Here is a 27,579-nt window from a genome sequence, read left to right on the forward strand (position 1 = left end):
TACATAATTCCAACACTTCTTTTCTCATGGGAAAGGCATAAAAGATCAGGCTTAACAATGGAGAAATAAACTGAGTTTATTTGCGTTTAGAATAGATCAAAGCCTCTTCACCTGTTCTCTTTTTTTTTTTTTTCATATGTTTATATCCTCAACACTGCAGAAGTTATGTGCTGTGCCTGATGATCCCTGATCTTTTCTAAAATACTGTAGGACTCGTAGAAGATGCTCACACACACACAGAGCATCTTTCTCTGGGTCTTCCACTGCAGGAAATGCTTCTCTTACTCCATTTATGTGGTCAATATTATTTATAGAGTAGTTCTGTCAAATTCTATGGTGAAAATAACACCTGCACTTGAAAATAGCTTTGTAGGTGCTGTAAAAGCTGTGGTGAGAGTGTTCAGGCTCATACATAAAGGGCAGGGCAAATGAGTGAATCCTTTGTTGGAAAAGGTCACGTTCATGGAGCTGTCTGTGCCCAGAACAATGTGAGTGTGTTTAGTTTTTAGTTTTCCTTTAGTTGTCTGCTAGGAAACACGAACCAGTCCCCAGAGACCTGCAGAAATTTAGGACAATTACCTGAGTAATGATATCAACCTTAAGAAAGCCTAAAAATCTAGTGTTTCCCAAAAAAAGCCTATTGCAAAACCATAAGGCAATATTGGCCACTTTTTCAAAACTTGGACTCTAACAAAATTCACTGATGTACATCTGGGTGCTCTTGGAACACCGGGGCAAGGCTGCTTGGGTCCCTGCAGGCTCAGCCTCGCAGGTGCCCAGTGACACCACAGAGCAAGATTTGGAGTCTTCTTGTTTTGCTTTTGGTTATGCAGAAATTCTAGATGTGCAGTATGCAAGGAGGTGCATGATTTTGTTCTAAATTATAGATGTTGACCTGGTGCAGAGGGGTCCCAGGAGAAGATGCTGGTTGCCTCTGGCAGACATGCTCTGGTCCCAGTTTCTGGTCCAGGTGCTGCTAATTCTGGAGGGTTCTGTGCTAGTTACTGTGTGCAGGTCTAACTCCAAATCAACTCAGTTTATTGTTGTTATGGCAGCATAAAAAACACTTCCTTATCAAGAATGAGGTAACCCACTGTGGTAAATACACTGACCTGAGTCAGACAAAGGCCTTTCTCCTGCAGGCACTTCAGGACATGACTCAGGGCACAAGGACAAATAAAATAAACAGGGTTTAGTTGGACTAGAAAACACTGTTGTTGAAGATGAATTGGGGTTTTTTTTTCAACCAACAGAATTTATTTGTGAGAAACGTTAGCAACTCATGTTTTGTAATGGAAAAGTAGTGAAAGAAGAATGTAGAAAAAGAAATGACTGAAGGAGGTACAGATACAGTCATCACTCTCTTGATGGGAGGGTGGATTCAGGAGTGTAGAGTATGTGTAGGCAGTGCATGGTGAGGAGGTGAAAACCAGGGCAAATGCGTGACCACGGGCTCGAGATCGTATGTCAGATCAAGAGATGAAAGCTGGAAGATGGATCACCAGCTTGGGAGAGATAGCAAGTGCAGCGGATGGAAATTGCACAAGGGTGACACTGCAGGAAAAGGGAATAGGAGTCCATGCAGCTGTATGAAAAAATTCCTGGTGAAGAAAGGGCTGCTGTGCAGAGATACCTTTCCACAGATACCTCTGAGAAATACATCTGCTCTTTTGGTACCATCAGGTAGCAATGTAAATATTTTAATTGTGACAAATAGAATCCATTCCAGGCTACACGGTCACTAATCACTGCTTCCCAAGAAGATTTACAGAACACACAAAAAAACCCAAAACCACAGACAGTTGAAAACTGACTAATTACAAAAGTCTGCTCAGATTTCGGTAGTTTTCCGTGGACAAATAGGTAGCATTAGTTTGAGCTCAGAATGAATCTTATTTTGCAAGCCATCAGCATCCTGGGCAACAGCGTAGCGAAAAACTGTGCCACTGTTAGTGCACCAATATCCATCAGCTCAAGCAATTGATGTAGATGTAATCACTGTCTCTAATAGAAATAAAGTCGGGGTAATGGAACACTGTCACAGGATCAATGTCTCCTGTTTTGAAAATAAACCCCCTCAGCTTTGCTTTTGCATTTATGTACCAGCAGGAGACCACATCATTCAATTCAATTGACACGGTCCCTTAGAGCCCTGAATGATCTATTGTGGGAACATCAGGAACAGCGTATTGGAAAAAAAATGGAATGTTCCTGATCAGCCTTACAGGCCACATTATTTCGGTGGGTTTTCCAGCAGTGAAAATGAGAATAAATCATCTGAGAGCAGAAACTTAGCACGGTGTGGAGATCTTTAACCCTGTTTGACTGTTTAATTTCTTCAGGTTCTTGATCAAAATTTCTACAGGTTCTTGAACCACAGTACTTGAGTTTATTTTGGGTGGTGCATGTTCACAAATAGAAGAACCGTTCTGAGTGCTGCCCCTCCCCACCTCAGTCTCAGCAGAAGCTCTTAAAAAGGCTTGTTTTAACTGACTTAAGGGCTCTTCTCAATCCGTTATTTTCTCAGAAGTTTTTACGCAGTTTGATCCAAGTGAGGATTAATGGGTGTGCTCCCACATTCATCCATAATTAAATTTTTTGCAAAGGCTTTGATGAAGCAGAGGAGATTAGTAGTTTGTACAGTTGCATGGTTAAAACTGGGTACGTGCCGAAGAGGCGTATATGGGATTTTAAACAACATTGTAGATAAGGCCTCTTCCATTTTCCACCTTTCTTGCACTTGATTCCAGCAGCTGTTCTATGTCTAGATCCAGAGAGTATTAGCAGGCTGCTATTTTAGTGCTTAGTGCTTTAAGCCACTGAGCAATTTCACAAAGCCTTCTTGAGACAGGGTCTAAAAGTTTGATTGCAAAAGTCTTTATTTATTGAATATTCGGTATTGCTGAAGGACTGTAACTCTGTTTAAAGGGACATCCTCTTAATGGCCCGAGAATGGAAGCTCCACAGTTTCCTTGATGTTACCCTGTGCTCCCGAGATGGCCCCTCCAATAAGAAAATTTTCCCTTTTGAGGGACAGATGGACAGGTGTCTCTTCCGGAGTGTTGCCAAGCATTTGTGTGGTGGTTCCCTCTCCTTTACAGGGTTAGATATATTTAGCATACAGAGCCTGGAAGTTGGACTTTGCAGGTCAGCCTGGAAGAATCCATACTGGACAAACCTACACTGCAGCTTCTCCTGGTGACTTTGCTAATTCTGGTCATCAATCAGGAGCTATCACTTTCTGATCAGTTTTAGAAGTGCCACATTTCCAGTTTTGCTACCATAAGCGTCTGTCTAGCCTGTGTGCAGGTAGGACACTCTAACCCTGAAGGTCATCCCATCAAAATGCCTTTGGTCTGGTTTAGATGTTTGATCAAGGAGAAGTGCATTATGTTATATTTTCTGGGGTGTTCTGAAAAAGTTATTTAAGTACTGAAAGAGGATGGTGGGGGTTTTTTTGAACTACAACGTCTGGAGCGTTTTCATTTAAGCCTAGTTTGTCTGCATCAGCAGGCTTGAGCTCTGTGATTAAAAGCCTTCTCCAAGCATGATGTGTGGGCTTGGGATCTTGTGGAGAGTCAGGGAGGAATGGCTTTCATGAAGTAATCAAAATTGAGGCAGGACTTACTGCTGGTGGTTTTACTGCATATTTGGTACATATTCTGAGCAGCTGAGTTTGGCTTTCAAGTTTTAAAGGAATAACATATTTGCATCTGCAGAAGGGTGTATCAGAACTATCCATTTCAGCAGGGTTGTAATTGTCCTGCAGGAGAATTGTGCCTGAAAAGAGATGTCATAGAATCACAGAATGGTTGGGGTTGGAAGGGACCTCTGGAGCTCATTTAGTCCATCTATGTCTATTTTCACTGTTACCCAGAGAGTTGAAAAGTCTTTAAAATACTAATATACAATACCTCTTTGCTATTCTGTTACAGGAAATAAGGAGAGTCTTCCTCAAACACATAATTTCTTCTGGTGTTGCACTGTAATAATGTAAAAAAAAAGGAAAAAAAAAAGGTTTAAGAACGTAAAGAGTGTCGAATAAAGTGTCAGTACCCGAAATATCCCTGTTTTCTTAGTCAGCCTAGGGATTTACAAAATGTGGCTGCCAAGAATCGCTGCAAGATGCCCTATGGCTGTCCAGAAAGATGTATTTTTAACTCTGGAAAGTATAGAAATGTGCAGCTTTGTAGCCATAGCCCTGGAAACATGATACTGAATATATTGTCGCTCATGTCTCTGCTGTAACATCTGGAAATCCCGGCCTCCTGGGTCACTCAACATATACTTTGGGGAGGAGATTTGGAGTTCAGTAATTAAATACTACTTTGCTCTAGGCAAAACCAACAAATGGGCTTCATCTGCAGCATATTTTGTAACAGTACTCAGGGCTGGGATCAGTGTTTCTGGGGCCTGAATACTCAGATAAGTAGACAGTAACTTATTTTTAGCCAAGGTTTTGGGTGCGTTGTTTTGTTTTGTTTTGTTGTGGGTTTGGGGTTTTTTTGCTCCTCTTCCCTTTCAGGGTTGTAATTCTTTCTCTTCAGAAAATTTCAGACTGGCTTTGTCATCTTCTATGCTTCATACTCTCAAATTGGCATGAAAAGAGAGAGACTGTTGCCATAAATTAGGTCACTAAAGCTGAAGTACAGAATACAAATATTTATCGCCTGAGCTAAGGAAGACAATTCAGATGAGGAAAGGAAAAGTTATTTTTTTTTTTGTATTTGGAAATTAAGCTGTATTCTTGGTTAAAAGCAAAGCAGTAGAGTTAAAAGCTGAACATGAGAAGCATCTCTTGGTTTAAATTGCTAGAAGGAAAACCAGCAAAGTCTGATCATATGAGGAATCTGTAAGAAGGTTTGTAAGATAGAATTACAGATTTTTTTTTTTAACGCAGGTTCATATTTGACATATATTATTGACTCTTAAAAAAAAAAGGGCACATTTAAATAATAGCAATTTAGAGACACAGGTAAAAATGCAGAAAATGAGAACTTTATTTTGAAATACTGCAAAAAAACACTTATACATCTAACTTAAAAAAAGTTTATCTTTAAATTCAGAGGGTTAGAAAGAATCCCACCTGCAGATCATCAGGTAGGAGAACTTTACTGAGGGGTGACTTGCATTGTGTCCAATACAGTTTTGACCCCCATATCTCAAGTGACAATCAGGGTGAAAGAAGAAATAGGAGTGTTTGAAGCAAGTAGTTAATACAGTTAAAGAAAACTCAGCTTTTTTTTTTTCTTTTTAAAGTGTGAGCAAACGTTAATTTTTATTAGAATTGGTGCCTAATAAATTCTTACACAGAAGGACATGGGTCATACACTGCATGCTTGAACCTCTAATTTATTTTATGAGCTTTCCTTTATAAAGTGTTTCTAAAGGGTTCTACAGAACTCTTCTTTGGGTGTAGTCTTAGGAAGTTCAGCAGCCATTTGAGGCAGACCCACCATGTCTCACGGAAGAGCCTTTGGGGAATGCTTTAGTAGAACAACAGGGAGAGCATTTTGTGGGGCCCTGGATTAAAACTCCAGTTACTCAAGCTACTCACATGATGGCCTTGGTATCAGAACGAAGTCCTGCCCAAACCTCACACGTCCAGGAGTTTGCCTGGCCAGAGTGGTTGGATTGAAATAGCACCTTTTGCGCTTTATCCAGCATTTCCAAGTTGATAAAAATCACAGCAGGCTTGGGGCATTGGTGCCTCGCTGTCGTAATGAACCCGGATGCAGTTGGGAAGTGGTGGAGTTTAGTGTATCAGCACTTTCCTGGGCTACGGGGATTGTCTGTCACCTGAGTCACTGTGACAGTGATCACAGAGCTGTCGAGGGCAGCAGGTTCGCCTGGCTGAGGGACTCACAGTGTTTGTGGCCAAGCATAACAAGGAGGAATTGTGCCTCACGTGCAGTACTGAAGTATTATTTTTATGACAACTGATAAAAATGTAAAGTGGAATGGTAATAAAACGTTCCAAAGGACTTGTAGGCATGTTCAGGTTTTTTGGGTGGCATTAAAAAAAATTCACGTTCCCAGGTGGAGTCACATAATTTGCCTTTTTTCTTTCTTTTATTTTTAAAATCATCGTGGTCATTAAAACAAGGAAGATTCTTAAGCAACAGTTAATAAAATGGTGTCACTGTCTATGTGCACACATGCCAGAAAAATACTTGTCTGGATTTCTTGCAAAACAGGAAAAAATAAAAGCTCTAGTGGCCATATTTCTGTTCTAGGGGATTTATTGTTTCTGTAGCCAGACTTCTGTTTTCCCTGGATAAATGTAGCAGCCTGCCTATATCAGAACATTAAGCATTTTTCAGAGCTACCCTGAGCAGTAGCTGCTCCCTTTAACATATCATATCTGGTATCAAACTAATGATTGGTATGTTTTGGGGAATTATTCATAGCAACCTGCCAGGTTTTCCTGTTATCCTACCTAATAAGGATGTGTTAGAGCCCACCTACAACTGCAGAAATACCACTTTCTTAGGCTGTTATTTGATGATACAATAACTCTAATTGTAGTGTAAATCTAGTGTACATTATCAAATGGTGATTAAGAGATACAGAGCGCTAATCTCATGTATAAACTTTCTCTGCCAGTTCAGGTTTGTCTGAAAAAAAAACCAACCCAGAACAACAAAAAAACCCTATTAGGCCAGGAGCCATATCGGGCAGCATCTGTTCTCCAGCATTTGGCATGAACCTGGAAGAGGAGTACAAAGCTATAATAAACATGCAGTGTGGAATAATGGTTTGTCAGAAATACAATCAGATTTTCACTGTTGGGAACCCATTAGCCTGCAGATCCGGTGTTGGTGAGAGCAGAATTTGATCTCCTTATTTAATGGATTTTACTTGTAAATTTTACCCAAAGTATGAAGTGTGTGAATTGTTCTCAAGGGATGGAGTTGCTGGGCTGAGACCTGCCCTGTCTGATTTGGTGTTGGCAGGTACTGAAACACAGGCACAGTTTTGCTTTTAGGGAGCAAAGTCAGACCTGATGTGCTGTCTCTGGGAAAAAAACCCTCATTTCCTTTTTTAAAAAGTAGCTTCCAGAAGAGCTTTTAAGTGATTCCTGACACGGAACGAGTGGGTCAGTTTGTGTAAAGTGCAAGGCGTGTGTCTGGTCTGTTCCTGACCTGTGGTTTTAAGTAAATCTTAAGACCAGCGTCTGTATAGAGTGATACATGTAATGCCTGATAAATTTGAGAGTTCAGGTGATTTCTATAGCAACATTAAAAAATTACCTGGGATACCTGGATACTGTGCAGATTCTATTTGAACAGCAGTGTTATAAACCACAGGCGCATCCTCCGGAAGGGGATCCTACAGATATCCAGTGTCTGTGGCTTGGTGTTTTCGGATGGTCGAGGGAGAACAGGGTGACGAGTCACCCACGCTGTAATCCAGTCTCCTTGGCTCTGTGTCACTGCTGAGCATTGCAGGGATGTGTGGGTTGTGAGCCTGAGAAGGCGTGTGCTGAAGAGGGCTTGGTTTTGAGTAGTGAATATTGACCTTGGTGTGGCCTCAGGGACTGGAAGCCCATGAGCTACTTGGGCATGGTTTTTAAGCCCCAGCACACATCCTTTTTTTTTGACACGTCATAGGATATTTTATTTCTTTAATCCTAATTTTACCAGTAAGGAGTCTCATTCGCATGCCTTGCGCCTGCTCCCATGTGCGAAACAAAAGTAGAGGCAAGTGGGAGAGATTCCCTTTAAAAGCAGACTTGGATCTAAAACAGCAGTGTGGGTGCATCATGCTTTGCCGTGTAATTCCACAGAATGTTTTGAGGAAGACTTGGAATTTTTTTTTTTAAGGGCTGGAAAAAAAGGGCCTCAAGGATCTTGTTACATTTTTGGAATGGGGTTTGGAACATACAGCTGCAAATATTTTAAGATATTTTTAATCATCCCTTTGCAAATTAGGCAAAAAATATAAGACTGGTTGGAGTTACGTGTAACTTCTACTTATTTTTGCCTCATTTTTCTGTGCCTCTTTGGTGACTTAATTCCTGTACCTAAAATAAAGAGCAGTATTAATATCTATTAAGTGCCCAAAATAAGTAGTTGACTGCACATAGAAATAGTGGATTCGGGGGAAATAAGCCAGCATTAATGAGTTGGATTTATTATTATGTGGGATACATGTGTACAGGCGTGGGTGGATACACAGAGATAAATTTATTTTTTTCTCCTGTAATTTTCTTATTTTCAGCCTTTCCTCCTCTATTTGTGTTTCCATTTACATGACGCCACTTCTAAGAAATCTCTTCTCTCACCTCCCAAACAAACCCTGTGGCCGTGTTGGGGCACCAGGGAAAATGGAGTTCGTAGGTTAGAGGGTTTATTTTCTTTGCCATTGCTGTCTTTCTTCAGCTGACACCCTTAGCAAGTTGTAACTCCTCGAAGTGAGGGATGTGGGTGGGTGGTTGTGGGCGATGAGCACTGAGAGCAGCACGACCAGCGTGTCCCCTCTCCATCCCACCTCTGCTCCTTTTCACCCTCATCCCCTCACTGCTGCTGGCTCGGGTCATCCCCACTGGGTGCTTCCCAAGGAAGCTGTGAGTGAGAAGGAGGGGAGGAAGCGCAGTTCCTTGGGGTGGAAACAACAGCTGTTTGAGAGTTGGCAGCTTAAATCCGGCAACCAGAATCCATCCCTGTGTCAACTCAGAACTTGTGAAAGGGAAATAATCATTGTATCATCTCCTGTCTGTGCTTCTGCTGTATTTCCTCTGTAATGGGACATTTTGCCTTGGGATGGGAGGGAGGATGGGTTTGGTGTTGCTTGTTTTTCTCACAGTTCCTTGCATCCCTTGTCTGTGGACACTTGTCCCCGGGCACTGCCTGAGCCCCTGGGTCTGGGCTGGGGGAAACACAGCAGCAAGCTTTCAGAAAGTGTAAATAGGCACAGAAAAAAAAATGGATAAAGCTGTATCTTGGTAAAACACTGGAACCTTTGGCACCCTTTTCATTTTCACGTCCTCATTAGGCAGGCGGTGTATTTATTGAAGGCATTTCTGTGTTTTTCTGGTTGCCAGGGTCCCACAACCAGTGCTGCACTGCCACCTCCTGATAGCCGGGTGGCAGCTCCTGCCTTGCCTGAGTCTTATGGAAAACACTTGGAACTAGCCCTGAAAAAAATGAGGCTCGTTTGATTTGGGCAGGGTGAGGAACACTTTTGATAGACAAGAAAAACATTAGGGTTTTTATTTTTCCTTCAGGTGAATTTATGGGGGATCTCCACAATTCTGCTTTGAGTGGGGAGCCCTCTTTATATTAATAATTCAGGACTTCTCTGTGTGGCAAATAGTGCTTTCATCTGATTTCTGCCTTTTGATCTGTCTTTTTTGGTGATGCAGCAAAGTCTTAAAAACCAGTGATAGACCTATGAAACAAATACTGCCATTAGTGCGTGTGTGCCTAATGTAAAAAGGCTTCTTTATGAGTCTCTTAAAAGTTAATTACCTTTTTTCTCTGAAGGAAAATATTGTTCTTCTTCCTACATAATTTCCCTGTAACAAACAATCTTAAAGAAAGATAATTTGTGCTACGTGTGGCAACAAAACACAGCTGAATAAATTAGTGTTTGGTCCTGCACATGGTGAAATTGGTTGCTAAGGCATGAAAAAGCTAAAAATGCCATTCATTTGACATACTGCTCAGTAAATAAGCCCTCAAATTATACTGAAATATGACAGGTGTGCCTTGTACCCCAGACATGGCTGGTGGCTGTGCAGAGGTGGAGTAGGGGTTGGTATCAGTGGTCCTTTCTTTACCTTTTCTTTTGCACTCCCTAGAAGTTAGTGTACTGGAGCAATTATGGTGGTGGGTGGCTGGGTGAAAACCTGGGGAGGATTGCTGATGAAAATCGCTGGACAGATAGTTGGTACAGGAGATAGACATTATTTCATAATGTGTTCTGGAAGCTGATGTTTTTACTTGTTTACTTGGAAAGGTCAGGGTTTTCAAACATTCAGAAGTCATGAGAATGTTCTTAAAAATGAGACTAAGAGTTAGAAAAAAAATACTGTATTCTGTCTCTTCGTGTTTCGAAGACTCTTCATCGCTTCAGGTTTTCAAAGTTTGTCATCCAAAGTATATGTAGTCAGATGCATTATTTGTCTTGTTAAATGTTTACCATTTATAAAATCAAGGGAAAATTGTATATATGTATACCTATCAGTATTTTTAAAGTGTTGAATGAAAGCCTAGAGAAATGTTACTAAAAATGGTCTGTTTAAAGCTTGTCTCTAATGTCAAGAATTCCTTTTGCAAAGCTGAAGTTTATGGCTGAAATGTTTTCTGATTTTTAGTGGAAATAACTGGGCTTTCTTTGAACAGGCACCATGTTGTAGCCCATATTGCACCTTTTTACTAGAGAAGGGATACCTGAAAATAAGAGGAGATTAGAAAGTAAAAGTGGGAACTTGCTTGGATACCAATGTGAAACCAAGTTCTTGGTTAGCCAGGGAGAGAAAAAGCCATATTTTAAAAGTGTCCCATGTTGAATAGATGAAACTCACTTGATTATTTTTTAAAACCTATGAAATGAGGCATTTTTAGTACTGGTATTAAACAACATAGTTCCCCAGTCCATACCAATTTGTATCGTTTGAAAATCTGACCCTTCCATATTTAATTTACTGACCTTTATGTTGTGGTGAGACAAATGCCTTTTTAATGACTCCAGTAGACTTATTTGCATCATAAAATAAAACTATTGTCTGCGATGCCAGGGAGGTACTTAGTTTATAAATATAGCTTTTTCTGGGAAATACCTATTAGGTACTAAAAATATTTAATTGACCTACTTTTCTTTTTATTTGCAGGGTTGTGTCCTTTGTTGTGACCTCATGGTTTAACTGGGAATAAAGATGAGTATAAGCAGTGATGAGGTTAACTTCCTGGTATATAGATACTTGCAAGAGTCAGGTGAGTTTTTGCAATTCTGGTTATTAAACAATGCATAATTTATTTGGTCTTCATCTGCAACCAGCTTTAGCAAACACAGGCTCATTTAATTATCTTGCCAGTAGGCATGTGCTTCTGTCTGAACTGTTTCTTGGTATTTCTTCTCAACAAGAGAACGAATCCCTGCCAAGTTACCTTCTGTAACTTAATCAGATTTAGTCATTTGGAGTCTTCAGATGGCAGTCAACCAGCCAAGGACTCACTCGATTGCTAGAAATGCATTTTCCTGGAGATCACTTTCTCTGCAGGGTGACCATGGCACTTTGCACTATTTTCTTTGGAGCCACTTGAAGAAGAAAACAGAATGATCTGCAAAATACTGTTTTTTCCTGTGTTCTTGGAGTGATGGTACTCCTGGAAACTGGTCTTGTGTTGCTGAATTCCTTGCCTGAATGCGGCTTGGGGAGGGCAGATGTTGCTGTGCTTCAAATGAAGAAGTGGCATCTGTGACTGCATGACTTGTATCACTTGAACCTAAATAGAGATGAACAGATTTTTTTTTTACAGTCTTGGGTTCCCAAAAGCCTCCCTCCCTGCAGGACGCTTTCTTGGAGGATCTTGTCCTTTGCCATCAGGCTAGCCAAAACCTCCTGCTTCTTGGGAGTAAAAGGCAGTTGAATATTGTCAGTCTTGAAAAGAAGCCTTTTTCCTGTCATATTCATCCAAACCGACTGTGTCTGTAAAACACAAGCAGGAATGCAGCAGCGTTCCCTTTTTTTTTTTAAAGCTTCCCAAACCCAGTCGGATCAGCAGCGTGTGTTGCATGTTTGGGTTTCTAGATGCGGCCATATGGCTGCAGGGAGTTTTGTGGTGGTGGTTATTCTTGAAGCTATGTAAGAGACATCATCATCTTTACTCACAGCTGTGACATTGACTGCTTAATGCAGCCTACATTTAGAACGGGTAGATTTGACTGGAAGTCAGGGCATGCCCTAGTAAATGAACACGGGATGACTGTCAGCTGCCAGGAGGGAATATGATCTCAGCAGTAGATAAAAGAAGTCTGCATATTAAAGCAAAAATACACTCCAGTCTTAAGACAAGGGTGTAAGAGATCAACTTTAATGTGTATATGTATATATAAAAATACACATATAATTTGTATTTTACCTTACTGTTTCAGCATTTACTGATTCTTAGTTTTGTTTAGTGATTGCTGATGGGTGGCTTCAGGCTTCTTGAAAATGCATTTGACTAGTGCAACATATGTCCACTTCTCATGGACTTCCCAATTAGAGACAGAGAAGCACCAGAAGCAATGGTGGGTGGCAGAGTTTTTCAGTATCTGCCTGTCAAAAGAAAGCAGAAACTCATTGTTCTGTCTGAATTTACTGAAAACTATTACATGTTCTCATTCCAGTTGCAGATTGCTTTTGTCACAGAAGCCAAACTTACAAAATTGCTTCATCTTCATTTGAAAGTTTTCAGGCAGCTTCTTACTTACCTGACAGGGTAAAAGGGAAAAAAAAAAAAAGGTGGTTTAAGAAAATATCCATGACAGAAAAGTTAATTTGCTGAAACAACTATTTTTCTCTAGGTTAAATTCAGTTTTTCAGGGTGATCAAATAAGTAGCAAGGAGCTGCCAGTGCTGCATCATAACATGTTTGGCACTTCTTAATCAGTGCACAGTGCTGATGTAGGTCTGGGTGCCAAAGCATACACAATTATGACAGCACAGTACCGTGAGCTGAATTCTGCTCTACGTACAGGTCCATTTTCACTTTCATGGGTATCACTGAGTAAAACCAGCGAGTGAGTCTTGATGTCTTGGATAAATATATATTTTTTTTTAAAATAAGTACTATATATTAGACAATACACACATGTAGTTTATGAATATGTAAATATGTTTAAATGCTGTTGTGAATTGTATATTTTATATTTTTGTATTGACTCATGCACAAATATTCTGCCAATGATACTCTAATTGTGTTCCTATTTAAACACCGCTTTTATCCTTTTGTGTGTTTAAATTAGAGACATATGAGGGAAATGAGGCGTTTTGCTGAGGTTTTTTTGTAGCTCATAAACATGCTGTAAACTTTGTATAAGTTGCTCAGGTTTGTAAACAGATCCTACCATGGTACAGCGAGTAGCGTTGTCTGTCTGTAAATCAATTCTGATGTCTTTGCCTTGTCTTTAGGGTTTTCCCATTCAGCATTTACCTTTGGTATAGAGAGCCATATCAGCCAGTCTAATATAAATGGTGCTCTGGTGCCACCAGCTGCTTTGATTTCCATCATCCAGAAAGGTCTGCAATATGTAGAGGCAGAAGTCAGTATTAATGAGGTAAGGAGGCTTTGCCTGCAGGAGCATTGTGTCCTTGCTTGCAGTAAGTTTGAATGTTGGTATTTTTTCTTAACTTTCTTGTATCCTATTTATTTACTTTTACTTCAGATTCCTTACTGCTGGTGTTCACCATGACTCCAGTGGTGGAACCAGAATGGAGTGACATAACTGGGTAGGGGTTCTGCCCAGTGCAGCCACACAACACCAGGCATGGTGTTCTGGCTCATTGCTTAAAGGTCCGTTGTCTGTAGAGTTTTTACCCTAATATAATGTTGTAGTACATCCAGACAAGTGAGATAAGATAATAATTGAGACAAGTAATCTCTTTTAATTTTCTTAGGCTGGCAGCAGGGAGGTGGGAGAGCCCTATGCAGCTCTTCATTTGGGTGATGTGTCGTTATAATGAAGTAATGAGAACCTAAAGGCAAGGTTTCCAAGTAGAGAGAGGGTTTGAATTTGTGGCAGGAAGGATGAAGGTATATGCCACTTTGCCTTTTGCCTCTGCTGGCTAATTCATCTTGAGCAGGATCTATTAAATTTGATGTTTAAATGGTTATTCCAGCAGTACAGAAAGCTATGTATCTTCCTGCCTGATGCTGCAGACACTCACCCTCAATTTCCATTCTCATTTATGCCTGGAAGGTTAGCAGCCTTTCTGTGTGTCAGTTAGATTACAGAAGGAAACTATTTTTTTCTCCCACTAATTCTGCTCTCTTTCCAGTCTCCCTTATGTCTGCTGTTTATGTGTAGTTTTCATAGTTCCAAGCAAATCCTTTCCCTTAGGAAGCCTCAGAAAAATAATGCAAGTGATAGGAATAGAAGAAAGAGACCCTATATTTATTGCAAGGAATCCTTCTGGCTCCTAAAAATAGATCCTTACAAAGGCCAGCGTATGTATAAGTGTATTTTTAACTGGGTCTTGTCCATTTCAGGATAAAATTCTTCCTTGTTGTTTGAAAGCATGCCAGCACTGTTTAAAAAAAGGAAGAAAACTAGTCAACTCTCCAGATAATATGTTTATGGAAAGTATTAGTCTAATAAGATAGAATAACTTCACAAGTCAGTGACCTGAGTTGCAATGTTTGCAGCTCGCTCTTCAAACAAACCATTAGATTTCGCTGCAGCCACTCATGTTTGAAATCATATTCATAGATAGCTTACAGAATTTTTTGCTTTAGCAGATGAATTAGCAAACTCGAAGCAAATAACTTTTGGTTCCACAGGCTCTCCCAGAGGCCTGCAGTGGCTTTTTTTGCATATTTATAGCGGCCACTTAACTTTAGATCAAAATTCCAATCCTGACCACAACAGTGATGAGATACCACTTCCAGCGCCATTTGTTATATGTATTGTATTAAATCAAAACTTTTGCTTTAGTTCTTCTTGAAATTTTTGCCCATAATGTTAATTCATGTACTTGGTGTTGTCTTTTTTTGTTTGTTTGTTTGTTTTCTCCCTCTGCTGTAATTTAGGATGGTACCTTGTTTGATGGTAGGCCGATAGAGTCTCTCTCACTGATAGATGCAGTGATGCCTGATGTGGTACAGACAAGACAACAGGCCTACAGAGATAAACTTGCACAACAGCAGGCAGCAGCTGCTGCAGCTGCAGCCGCCACCAACCAACAGGGATCAGCAAAAAATGGAGAGAATACTGCAAATGGGGAAGAGAATGGAGCACATACTATAGCAAGTAAGTTGAGATAGAACCTTAAGCTGTGTTAACGTTTTCTTGTCGTTTCTCAAAATATGAACCAGTAGACAGTGAGGTAAAAGTGTAGAGGTAACCCCTCAGCTTGCAGAGAATACCTTTAGGTGGTGTCTCACCTTTGACTGCCCCCAGTTTGATATTTTGAATTGCAGGAGATGCAGACTTCTGAATTCATTAATTCACCATATTCCCTTGACCCAATCTCACTTCTATTACTGCTCCTTTCCCATCATCTGAAGGTTTTTCACAGGACTCCTTGAAAACTCTTGCAGAAAATAATCAGAGACAACTCTTTAAAGGTTGCATCTTCTCTGGTTTAGCCCCTGTACAGGGAATGAGGAGAGGACTCTGCCAATCCACAGCCAGTTAAAACTGAGCACTGAAGCTCCACAAACTCCTTCCAACAGGTTCTGTTAATCCATGGATTGGGAGCTCTATCCGGCTCCCCCTAGGACAGGCCTGCTTGTCATGCTGAGGTCATGGTTGCTGGGACAAGCCCCGTGTCACTTGTCTCTTCTATCAGTATCAGTTTTCATGATTTGCTATTCAGGATTATTCAGTGCAACTGCTTTCAGGGTTGGTTTATTCATCAATCCCATTTTAGCTGTGATTGGTGAAATAAATGAGTTCTCTTTGTCATCACTGGTCAAAAGAACATACCTTACAGTCGGGCGTAGTATGGAAAAGTTTGGGTCAGGCATTAAAAAATTATTTTGAAAATATTGTTCTGGAAGTCTGAATTTCACATTCAAGAGTGGGAGTTACAGCTCTTGCTGTAAAAACACCTGAAGAAATTACATTTTTGAGAGAATAGTAATATCAGGCCACATACAAGTTCTGGATTTTACTAAGAGTTTTTTTATTAGCATATATGATAAGAAGCTGGAAATATAATCTTTGGCTGAAACAAGTAAGATCTCTACTTTGACTCTCTCATTTAAAAACCTCAAAAGAGCATTTACCTGTTAACTGTGAACTGGATAGAGGAAGGGTAAACCTCGGATCACGGCACTGTTAACTGTGATCTACCAGCAGCCCCTACTGGCTGGTACAGCACTTCATCTTGGCATCGATTCTCTGACTGAAGCAATGCTTTATTTGGTGCCTTTCTGAAAACTCTGCATGTTCCAACAGCCTTTTCTGTTTTCTCACACATACGAACGGTGACAGAAACCCTTAATGCTAAATTAAGCGATAGACATGGAATGATTTGTTTAACCACGGTGAATAAATATGGAGCAGGTGAACTGTGCAGCATTTCCCATATTCTGCATTTGCACTCGGCGTGAATTTATTTTTAATAATAGAAAATTATTGATGGTAGATGCTGAGAGAACTGTTGAATTACCCCCAGTGTGTTGTACGGAACAATATGGATACAACCTGCCTTCCACGCAGGAAGTTCTGTGTTGCCACAATTCCATGGTAATTGCTGAGGGGTTCTGTTATCAGTTTACTATATCACCAAATGTGATTATATTAATTAAAGCCACTTTGTAAATGAAGTGTCTGAGATGTAGATTTAAAACCTGTTTGACTGCAATTGGTGAAAAGGGAGATTTTTGAAAATGAATGTGTAGTAAGCATGTTTGAAAGCATAAGTTAGACTGAGAAACTGAGTACTTGTAACAGCATTTGTTTTTTAACATAGCAAAAAAATAACTTTCTGCCTCAATTTTGAAGCCTCAAAATTAAATCCGTTTGGATGCGAAGGTTTAGTAGGGCAAAGAGCTTTCCCACGTTTTTGAAACTCCCCATCTGTTTGTAGCACTTCATAAACCAGAACTGGAAAAATAAGGGAACGTAACAGCTTTGTCAGATTTTTGAATCGCATAAATTGCAGATTGTTGTCCTTATCCCAGAAGAATCTGAACCGTACAGAAGTCGCAACGTACTGTCCCAAAATATTAAAATCCACCTCTCTCTACTGTTTCCCACAATGCAGATAATCACACAGACATGATGGAAGTAGACGGAGATGTTGAAATCCCTCCCAACAAGGCAGTGGTGCTGCGTGGCCATGAATCTGAAGTATTCATCTGTGCCTGGAATCCCGTTAGTGACCTTTTGGCCTCAGGGTATGTGCACTTAGCAGGAATGCGTGGAATATCTGGCTCACTGCTGAGCCTTGATGGCAACAAGTTAAAATAACACCTACCCCTGCCGCCCTCTGCTCCAAGTGCCGCGTTCGCTGTTTAGGAAAGAGTATTTCTAATTGTATTTTTTTTTTCTAAATAACGATGATAATAATAATGTGATATAATTGCATATGATGCTACACAATAATGTTTTTGTAGATCTGGCGATTCGACAGCACGGATATGGAACCTCAGCGAGAACAGCACGAGCGGCTCGACACAGCTGGTACTTCGGCACTGCATCCGGGAAGGAGGGCAGGACGTACCCAGCAACAAAGATGTGACATCACTGGACTGGAACGTGAGTACAGAGGGCAGTGCTCGAAACACCCAGAGAAAATTGTACAGTTGCAGTGTTGCAGGGTCAAATTTTAAGTGACAGCAACGGTGCATCCTCTGGTGGCACCTGAAATATTTCTGTCTTGAGTGGCATCATAATTTCTTCTATTGTACTTAAGGAGCTTCTTTTTAATAAGTTGTAATCTATGGAATAAATACCATAAATCTTATCCAGATGTATTCTACCTTCTACCTGAAATTTGTGCTCTTTAGCTTTGATTTATGCAGTAAAAATAAATAAATAAATAAATAAATGACCTTTCTGCTGGCAGAGTGAAGGTACACTTCTAGCAACTGGGTCTTACGATGGCTTTGCGAGGATATGGACTAAAGATGGTAAGTGAAATACTTTTAATTTCCAGTATATTTTCCTGTATTGTGGCTCACAGCATAGTTTTTTATTTTTTTTAATGTATTCATATCAATATAAATTTTCAGGTAATCTTGCCAGCACCTTAGGGCAACATAAAGGTCCTATATTTGCGTTAAAATGGAACAAGAAAGGAAACTTCATTTTAAGTGCAGGAGTGGACAAGGTGAGATAATCTTTGGTAAAATTAAAATTCTTTCCTTCACCGTTATAATCTAATTGTAAGCAAAATAACAAAGCTATGAAAAGTAAGTAAATTGAACTGAAGGCATGGGATGTAAATATGTAATTACAAAGAAGTTGTTGTTCTAGCTGTGTTTCTTTGGGTTTCGTAGTAGTTTATTGAGATATTTTAATTTCTTAGATTTCAGTGTCCATGGATCTCTTTGCAGTTAGTTTAACCTAAGTTGGAAAGTAAGTGTGTTGGAAGCAGAAACAGTAAACCTTTTTAAAACTAAATTATTTAAAATTTAGTGAAGCACTTTATAGAAAGCCTCAGGAAAAAAAAAATCACTGAGTTGGATATCAGTCAAGCCTGAGAATGGTTGAAAAGTTTAGAGCTGGAACATAAGAAAGGTCAATATATGTGACTGGGGAAGTGCCAGTAGTGTAATGCCATGGAGCTCATTGTTTAACTGTGTTTTATTTCACGTCTCTAAGCAAACTTAGACTCACAAGGTCTTTAAATTCAGAGCTGTTGTTAGTGTAAGAGATTCTATGAATGGTAGGAAGGGCACATAGTGATGAAGAATAGACTTAGGATGAATTCAGAGAATCAAATAGAGTGTTCAAAAGTGTAAGAAGAGTTGAGTTTTTCCTCTGTAGCTGATTCAAGCTGCACAAGTCAACACAGGCTTTCTCTTAGCAGGAGAAGCAAACTGCAAGCTCAGTACAACCACTTAAAACTGGCAGTGTCACTGTAAAGTTGTAAATTCTCTCCATTATTTGTTATTTTTTTCCTGCACACATTTAACCTGGTTTGCTTTAGTGCCCAGCTTTATAAATGCTTGTGCTGGCACAAAGGAAGGAAAACTGAATGTTTCAAAGCATGGAAAGGATGTACTTCCTCTTTTGGCAGCTGTGATGGTTATGCCAGTTTTTAAATCTTTGTAGAGGTTCAGCTTTAATTTGCAGAAAAATATTCTGGAGGAAAATAGAAGGCTCATTTCAGTCAAAAAAACTTCTTAGCCAAAGCAGCTGAGTTTATGCTTCGAAAAATATTCTGCATTATTAGCAGAAAGATTGTTCTAACCTTAATGCTTGTTTTCCATAAATTATTTGTGTGGTCAGTTCATGCTTCCATTGAATTTGGTGTCAAAATGTTCATTGATCGTTGAGCTAGATCAGGGATATTGGCAAATAATATAGTGATCAGAAGGTACGAATTTTGTCATGTAAGATTTCTTTAACCCAAATATTGGCAGAGAATAACTCAGAACAAAATTGCACCCTTAAATCTTTCAGAATATGACCAATTGTTGATAAGATCTCCTTAGGGACAAGTGAGTAGTTGATATTACAATCTGAATATTCAGGTATTTCAAATAAAAGTAGATGTGTGGAATGGATTACAAGAATGTAAATAGGACTAAGGAGGTAAATCTATTTAATTTTTGTTTATTAAAAATAAAAAAAGCCCACAACTCCCTTCTTCCCTCCAGACCCCAAAATGTTGTGATTAAACACCTCTCTAATATTACAACATATTAAGGTTTTCTACAGTTGTCTGTACGTCTACTACCATTTCCTTTAGTACTGGGTAAAACACTAGAAATGTATAATCAGGATCAGGTTTGGGTGATGGGGAGCAGGTTAGGTGCTCTGGTACTTGAGAATGATGGCAATTGTGGGGAAATTAGCAATTTGTACAAGTTTGTTTATTGTTTATTTATCTGTTTAATACAGACCACAATTATTTGGGATGCCCACACTGGCGAAGCCAAGCAGCAGTTTCCTTTTCATTCTGGTAAGTCTTGATTTTGGTCATTCAGGATCATCATCTGAAAAGTTGGAAAAAGTGTTATTTATTAAAATAAGTTAAAAGATCCTTTGCTTATGGTGCTTGTTCGCACCAATTTAAAATCTAACAGGCAGTCTGTGGTTACTGACTCCCGTATTTGTAATGAGAATGTGAACAAAAGTAGACTTGTTCTGATTTTGTAACTCACAATTTTATGGCATTTCTGTGGAAGCCATAAGAGAGAAATAATCCAAATATTCCTGACTTTCTGTAGTACAGTGGAAGACAAATCAAGTGGGTGGGCCACGAGGGACTTGTGTTTATTACCTAAGGACTGCATTTGTCATCTTCCTGCTACAGTAATCCCAGCCCCCCATCCCATTGTTCGCTGCTTCCCGCTGTGCTGTCCCCAATTTGTTTGGCCACAAACCAGCTGAAAGGCTGTTCAGTGGCCAGCTGGGATGAGAGTGCAGCCTCACAGGAGGTCAGACAAATTGCTCTGCGGGCTGCACGCTGAGCAAGCCTGCCAGAATCAGCTGGGAAATAGAACAGAGAGGATGGCGGACATGTCATCGAAGGGCCTTTAAGAAATGTGTCTTGTTTTCACTCCTCATTCTGCTCACACTATGTTTCCAGTGGCATGACAACAATCAGAAACTTCAATTCGTGATTTACTCCAAGCAGCTCTGAGTGCTGTCTGCCATAAATATCTGGCTTGATCAAATGGAATGCGTTGCCCATGATTAAGCTTCAAGTCACCACACCTTATAATGCTGGAATTAAGAAAGGAAGTAAATCATTACCTTTCCCTGGCTGCCATCTATCAGCACAGGCAGGGGCTGAGATGAGCTAGTTAGTGGAGATGAGCTCGTGTGTGATAACGTGTGAAGTTGTGGGAACCCCTTCTTTGTGCTGACTCCTGAGGTTTATTTACAGATGGCTTAACTACAGCCTGGTGTCCTGCTGCCCTGTCTTGTGTATAACTTTCATTTCAGATATGTTCCTTATTTTAATGACTTAAATTTTGTTTCATTTTGTGTAAGATTCACTTTGACTGCATTTCTTACTGTTCATAGTGTTTGATTATCCTCAGAGCTGATGTAAAATTAATCATTGCTTCCTGTTGGCATTTGTTCTAAGGTGGTGCATGCTGAATTTGCACATGAAATTCCTGCAGAGTACAGGAATAGCTTTAAATGTCTTTTCTTTCTCTTTTAGCACCAGCATTAGATGTTGACTGGCAGAGTAACAACACGTTTGCCTCTTGCAGTACAGACATGTGTATTCACGTTTGTAAACTAGGACAAGATAGGCCCATCAAAACCTTCCAGGGTCACACAGTAAGTACTGGAAGATTGGGGATTGCTCTGGTATTTTTATTAATGAGAGATTGTGGCTCCAGTAAACTTGCCAGTACTCAGCACTTGTCCAGGCAATAGGTGCACATACAGGTAGTTGTGGTTAAGGACATATGGTAACTGTAGTCTTTGTGATTATTAGAACAATTCTCACTCCCACGTGCAACTTCTTTTGCCAGTGCCAGAATGCAAAAATTGAGCTTTAGAAGAAGAAATGTGGTAACTTTAAAACTTTGCTATGTAGTGTACAGACTTGCTTGGGAAAATGTGATGAACAGGTAGCAAAAAGCTGTTGTTGTTGAAGGCAACGCTGTCAATGAAAATTAAGTGTTAAAATCCTGACAATTACGCAGATACTCATAACTGCTGTCCAGCTTTTGTATTCTGTCATTTGTAGTGGAAGTGATGACTCCAGCTTACTCTCACTGTTCCATTTTAGAATGAAGTAAATGCAATCAAATGGGATCCAACTGGTAATCTCCTGGCATCCTGCTCTGATGACATGACTCTAAAGGTAATGGGAGTTCTGGTTCTGGCCCTTGTCCTTGTAGGACTCTGGAGTGCACAGCATTCGTGTGGACAATCCAGCAGTATCACTGTACTTCCCAATGTATTGTCCAATATTTGCTCTTTTTTAATATAGCAAGGTTAGGCAATCCTAGAAATCCGTGTTAATCAGAGCCAAGCTTTGGTCCAGAGAACTTGTTACAGGCTGCCACCCTGAGACTGAGCATGATTTATTAGGTGCTTTTAGCTGTTTACAGAATCAGGTCATTAATCATTAAGCTGTCACGCTTGATGGCTGCTTTTGGTTAAAAGAAAAAGCTGGAATGCATGTCATGCAACACATACTAGAACAGGTGGGTTGCTCCTTTCCTGGTTTTCCCCTGTTTTCCCCTTCTTTTCTAGTTAAAATCTTTGGCATATTGTTTCTTCAGGGGCTGTGTGCACTCCTTGTTTCTTCCAGTTCATCAGGAGCCATTCTGTAATTCATAGCAACCTGCTTTCCTGTAGAACTGGGGCAAACCTGTGAGTGCAGAGGACACTGTAACTTAACACACAGGACTTCAGGGCGCCCTAGAGATCCCTACAAAGATGCCTCCAGGTTACATGCACTTGAATAAACGAGGCTGTTCATGCCTGACAGGCCTGTGCTGCTTCCATGGCACAGATGCTTTCCATTACCCCTGTACTGCTTTACGTTCAGTGGGTGCCTTAGCCCTGTGTTTGGTAGGGTTTCAGGATACACTTTTGGCACTGACAGCGCTGTCCCACTACAGCCCTTGGGACAGTTAATTCCATCCAGCTCACTGTTGTTTAAATCAGGGACAGGCAATGGCTGAATGGGTAGCCACATTTGCCTCCTGCTGTCACACAGTCGGTCTCTGGTGATGGAAATCATCTTATCTAAATATAAACATTTAAGCATTAAGCCTCCTGACTAAAGCTAGATGTCTAGACATCTTCAGTCTAAGAGCAATTCACCCTTTCCTAAGGTGTCTTAAGTCAAGTGTGATGAGTTAACCCCCTGGGAGCATCAATTGTTCTCCATGGCAATGGATGGAGTCAAAGTAGCCAGTTTAAGCTCGGTGTTTAATACTTGAACAGCTGAAACTGCAGTGTGATGAATTCCAGTCTAGAGCTCGAGCTGTTGCTGTTGCCTCTCAGTGAGCAGAGGTGCCAGCTGGGAACGTGTCAGTGTTTGTGGGCTCAGGCAATTCAGGCAATTAACTTCTTGGTTGCTGTTTTGAATTCAGCCCAGGCTGGAACAAGTGTTACCGTTTTGTTCAGGATTAGTTCAAAGACCAAGTGCTTGAGGATAAGTCTGCACATCACTAATCACTTGTGGATCACTTACTTTTGAATGGCAGAAGGAATAAATGTCAGGTTTTGCAGCACATATAAGGTGCCTAGTGATTTATCTACTTAGTTTTCTCTCTTGTGATGACAACTTGATGTTCTGTAGGGCAGCTGATGTGGACCCTTTTCATCTATACTAGTTTTGGGGAAGAGAAGCTAGATTTTGATCTCATAATTTTAAATTGGAAATACAATTTCAATTCTGTATGCACATTGAAAATCAATTTCCTCTTCAGTGAAGCAGCAGTTCTGAAAAGCATCATTTATTTAAACATACACCTCAACTGCATCTTAAATACAGTTGGGCTTGAGCATGCTTCTTTAACTTTTTCTAACAAAAGATGAGCTAAAAGCACTACTGAAACAGATATCATTAAAAAAAGCACTCAGATGGCTAACTACCGTATCAAGTTTCAGATTTAGGAAAAGGTATAAAAGCCTTGCAAAATTCCTTCTGTAGTGGCAGTGTAAACTCTTAATAGAATAAAGTTATTTTGCTTGTTGAATGTGATCGTAAAGGAGTTGGGAGTCCTAATGACCTGTGTGAAGTACTGAACACACACCTGGCAATGCAAATCCTGATAAGCCAGGGAAATGCCATAATGGTTTCTGCAGTATGTGTCTATGGATTTGTAAGAAAGCAGAAAATTTCCCTACTATCCTTTTATTTTGCTCAGTCTGTGTAGCAAGAAGTTAACTTAAAAATAGTTCTGTGATATTTTGTCAACTCAGACACGAACATATACATATTGCTCTTCTCATTTCAGCATCTGTTCTCATCCCTGCACTTTTCAAGGGGTTTGCAGTTAACTCAGGCAGATTGGTTTCTACAGACAGCCCCTTTATTGCCCATTGAGCTCATTGGGGGGCTTATAACCCAAAAAATGGAAGGTCCTGGAATAATAATTGACATAATCACTCTAGGAACCCAGCAGTCATAGCAAATGTTTTGAGTGGCTTAAAAGGTAGCAGTCAGCCTGCAAATGATAAAAGAAGAAAGATGTAAAATGTATTTTAGTATAATATTGTGCTAAATGTCTTTGTGTTTTCTTCCCTTTTTATCGTAGATCTGGAGTATGAAACAAGACAGTTGTGTCCATGATTTACAAGCACACAACAAAGAAATTTATACTATCAAATGGAGTCCTACAGGACCAGGAACAAATAATCCAAATGCCAATCTTATGTTAGCAAGGTACTGTTTAATCCTGGGTTTTAAATGCTTGTTAAACATTATTTTTACTTCACTCTCTATAAATGTAGGTTCACGGAATATTTTGAAGCATGTAGGATACTTTGTCGTATTCTGTTTGTATTAGTACCAAAAATATGTTGAATTGAGATATAATTCATCTCTTGTCTTTTTCCTTGACAGTGCATCCTTTGATTCTACTGTTAGGTTATGGGATGTAGACAGAGGAATTTGTATTCATACTCTGACAAAACATCAAGAACCTGTGTACAGTGTAGCTTTCAGTCCTGATGGCAGGTACCTGGCCAGTGGCTCCTTTGATAAATGTGTACACATCTGGAATACACAGGTATTTTAATACTCTTCTGTCTGTTGGGAAGTTTGTTTTGGTCTTTTCCATCAGCACCTTTCCAACCTTGGTTGCTCCGTCGTGTTTCAGCCACAAAGAGCTCTGCCATTCCTACCACTCTGCTTCACCTTCTCTTTGTTCTGACATTGCTTCTGTTCATGGATGTGCATTTAATCTCTCGCCTGAGTGCTTGCCTATGGTGAAGTACTAATTATCTTTACAATGTCTTTACTTATCAGAAAAAAACCCTACAGACAAACCAAAAGACCCAACCAAAAAACGACTGACAAAAAAAACAGTCAGTGAAATGTCTCCAGTAACGTGTTGCATCCAAATATTGTCTTTACCTCTGAACTTTTAACTCCTGATAAAACAGGTTTCTTATGAAAAATGACTGGATGTAGACTAATATTAATCTGATTAGCTGTTTCATTAAATTTCACTGAGAAACAAAAGAATGTGAAGTGAGAGAAGATGATGACAAAATGTTTCTACGTGACTTTGTAAAATAGGACACTATTACTTGTTTGGCATTTCTGGCAAAAATAAACAGGCTTATTGTAATTGAAAGTTTAAGGATCTTGTTATCAGACATGATTCAATCCCTGGCTGCTGGGAATTAGGCATCAATTTTTGAAAGGCTCATTTTAGTAATTGGAAGTAGTTGTGACCATCCCCAGTTTTGCCTGTCAAACACAAGAGCTTGAGATGCAATAATTGCATCACATTCTTTAACACGGTGCTTGAGGTTGTCCAGAAGTCTCACCTGGACCATTTTTCCTCGTGAGAATTTCAGCTTTTGAAAGCAGTGGGGAATTTTTACGTGTACAAATTGTTCACTTGAATTTTGTTGTATTAATTACCTGTCTTGTCCCTTTTTAGACAGGTGCCCTAGTTCACAGTTATCGGGGAACAGGAGGGATTTTCGAGGTTTGCTGGAATGCAGCAGGAGACAAAGTTGGAGCAAGTGCTTCAGATGGTTCAGTAAGTGCTGCTTGACTTGGCCTGACATTCTAATAACAAACATCTTCTGAAAATCTTTTGACTAACAACAGAAACAAAGTTTCCTTCTCTAGCTGAAGGTTGAGTACAGCCAGCTCACCTGTAGGTTTTCCCCTGTAACGGTGCTGTAAGGAGAACGTCTTTATTCCAGTTCAATGCATCACCGTTCTAAGCCCTCCAAAAACTTCAGAAGGTGGAGATGTCACCAGTCTATATTTTCTATTCCCATGGGGCTTACTATGGAAGTGTGGCCAGTCTAGAGACAAGTTCATTTTTTCCTCTTTGCCCTTTTCAAGTGAAAATGTTCAGTGTAGGTGATATTATTGTAACTTGTAATAGAAAAGAAATACCTTCTGCATTGCATTCAGCAACAGAACAGAGTAAAAAATTTCTGAATTCTTGTAATTAAAAAGTTCCTAAAAATGTCAGGAGCTGTATGTAAATAATGGTCTGCTTACTGTGCTTAGAAAAAGCAGGGAATAAAAGCATATGTTTAACTAATCGTGGATGCCCCCGCCATCATCTCCCAGAGGGGTATCAGAGCATCACCTCCTGGCTGCTCTGACACTGCCCTGCAGAGCACTGCAGTGAAATGTGAACGTGCAGGTCTTCATAATGAGCACAATACAGGGGTTTTTGCTTGCCTCTCTCTCACCATGGTTTTCAAAGCGTGGAGGAGAGAGCCTAAGGAAAAGCAAAATTAAAGTAAAGTAAGGCTGATAAAAGAATTGCGTTTTGAAGTGCTGTAGATTCCTTTACCAAAGTCAGCAAAAGCACTCCTGACAGTTTAGTAGTCCAGAATCTCAGGTAGTATCTTAACAGAGGTGCCAAAACATTCTCCCTCCTGCATGCTCTGTGCTGTTAAGTAAGGTCATCTTGTTAAGAGTTCAGAACAGAAAATAGAAATTCTGACTTATAAGAAACCTAAATTCTAGAGAATTATTTTTGATTGGTCTTTCATAAAATTTTAGTCTTCTAAATGTAGACAATATCATAAAAGGACAAAAAAATTATCATTCCCCTTGATAACCCTTTTTTATACATGTTATGTAACCTTTCCAGTCCTCCAGTTAATTTGGCCCAAGAGGTTGATTGTATTTGCAATAGATTTGTTTTCATTTAGTTTCTGTTTTTTTTAAAATGTTGGGCTTACTTTGGTTTATATTGTTTGCTAATGAAAGCCCTTCTCATCCACTCAGTACTTACAGCTGGTAGTACCTTGCATGTGTTTATATTTTACTAATAGATTTCTGTATCTGACACACATAGAAACACTACTTAGGGAAGATTTTTAGAAGACTAAAACTGAAACTTGTATACTGTCACTGTCTTTTTCAGAATTATTCTGATCAATTCTACTATTTGCCCAGCTCACAAATTTTTGAGTTCATTTTACTGCACTTTTGTGATTAGATTACAAGAGAATTTAGTGACAGGATGAGGGGGAACGGCTTGAAAGAGGGCAAGTTTAGATTATTGGGAAATAACTTTTTACTATAATGGTGGTGGGGCCCTGGCACAGGTTTGCTCAGAGAAGCTGTGGCTGCCCCATTCCTAAAAGTGTTCAAGGCCAGGTTGTGGATGGGGCTTTCAGCAATCTGGTCTAGTGGAAGGTGTCCCCGCCCACGGGAGGGGGGTTGGAAAGAGATGATCTTTAAGGTCTCTTCAAACCCAGGCATTTTGTGATTCTGTGATTCAGGTAAGTTCTCAGCCTCATAGTTTTAAATAACAGGCAAACAGGTTACATAAGATGTTGTTACTGTTCTGATAGGAATTCTCTAGGCAGCAGTGCCCTTGGCACCTGGGGCTGGCTGGGCGTTCACGAGCAAAGCGCTCACCTGGTCATTTTTCTCCCTAATCTATTTTTAACAGATACAAGGTTAAACTTACACAGTCCATGTCATAGGTTTCGCTCAGGTACTTTACTCAGAATTGTAAAAAAAAGTGTAATACTGTGCAGTTTCTGTACCTTTTGTCTCTTTCTCTTGCAGGTTTGTGTATTAGACCTACGGAAATAGCGCTACTAGTTGGA

The 27,579-nt window shown here is 39.9% G+C and overlaps 1 protein-coding gene across 4 annotated transcripts in view; it reads left to right on the plus strand.

Annotated features, from left to right (window-relative positions):
* LOC114063997 (F-box-like/WD repeat-containing protein TBL1XR1) overlaps positions 1-27,578 on the plus strand; it is a 104,773-nt gene extending 77,195 nt beyond the window's left edge. For 3 of the 4 annotated variants that reach the window (XM_027896644.1, XM_027896643.1, XM_027896645.1), the window contains 14 exons: positions 10,838-10,940; positions 13,124-13,269; positions 14,742-14,961; positions 16,910-17,057; positions 17,277-17,418; positions 17,729-17,792; positions 17,895-17,992; positions 19,732-19,792; positions 21,005-21,126; positions 21,584-21,658; positions 24,072-24,199; positions 24,380-24,545; positions 25,428-25,529; positions 27,539-27,578. In XM_027896644.1, coding sequence (XP_027752445.1) covers positions 10,883-10,940; positions 13,124-13,269; positions 14,742-14,961; positions 16,910-17,057; positions 17,277-17,418; positions 17,729-17,792; positions 17,895-17,992; positions 19,732-19,792; positions 21,005-21,126; positions 21,584-21,658; positions 24,072-24,199; positions 24,380-24,545; positions 25,428-25,529; positions 27,539-27,565 — 1,557 coding nt within the window. In that variant the 5' untranslated portion in view covers positions 10,838-10,882 and the 3' untranslated portion in view covers positions 27,566-27,578. The remainder of the gene's footprint in view (positions 1-10,837; positions 10,941-13,123; positions 13,270-14,741; positions 14,962-16,909; positions 17,058-17,276; positions 17,419-17,728; positions 17,793-17,894; positions 17,993-19,731; positions 19,793-21,004; positions 21,127-21,583; positions 21,659-24,071; positions 24,200-24,379; positions 24,546-25,427; positions 25,530-27,538) is intronic. The other variant, XM_027896646.1, reaches the window with a different exon arrangement.
* The last annotated feature ends 1 nt before the right edge of the window (position 27,579 follows it).

Source organism: Empidonax traillii, unplaced genomic scaffold, assembly GCF_003031625.1.
Source record: "Empidonax traillii isolate 1590-97213 ecotype Southwest subspecies unplaced genomic scaffold, ASM303162v1 scaffold506:size517526, whole genome shotgun sequence".
In the NCBI taxonomy this organism is placed as follows: Eukaryota; Metazoa; Chordata; class Aves; order Passeriformes; family Tyrannidae; genus Empidonax; species Empidonax traillii.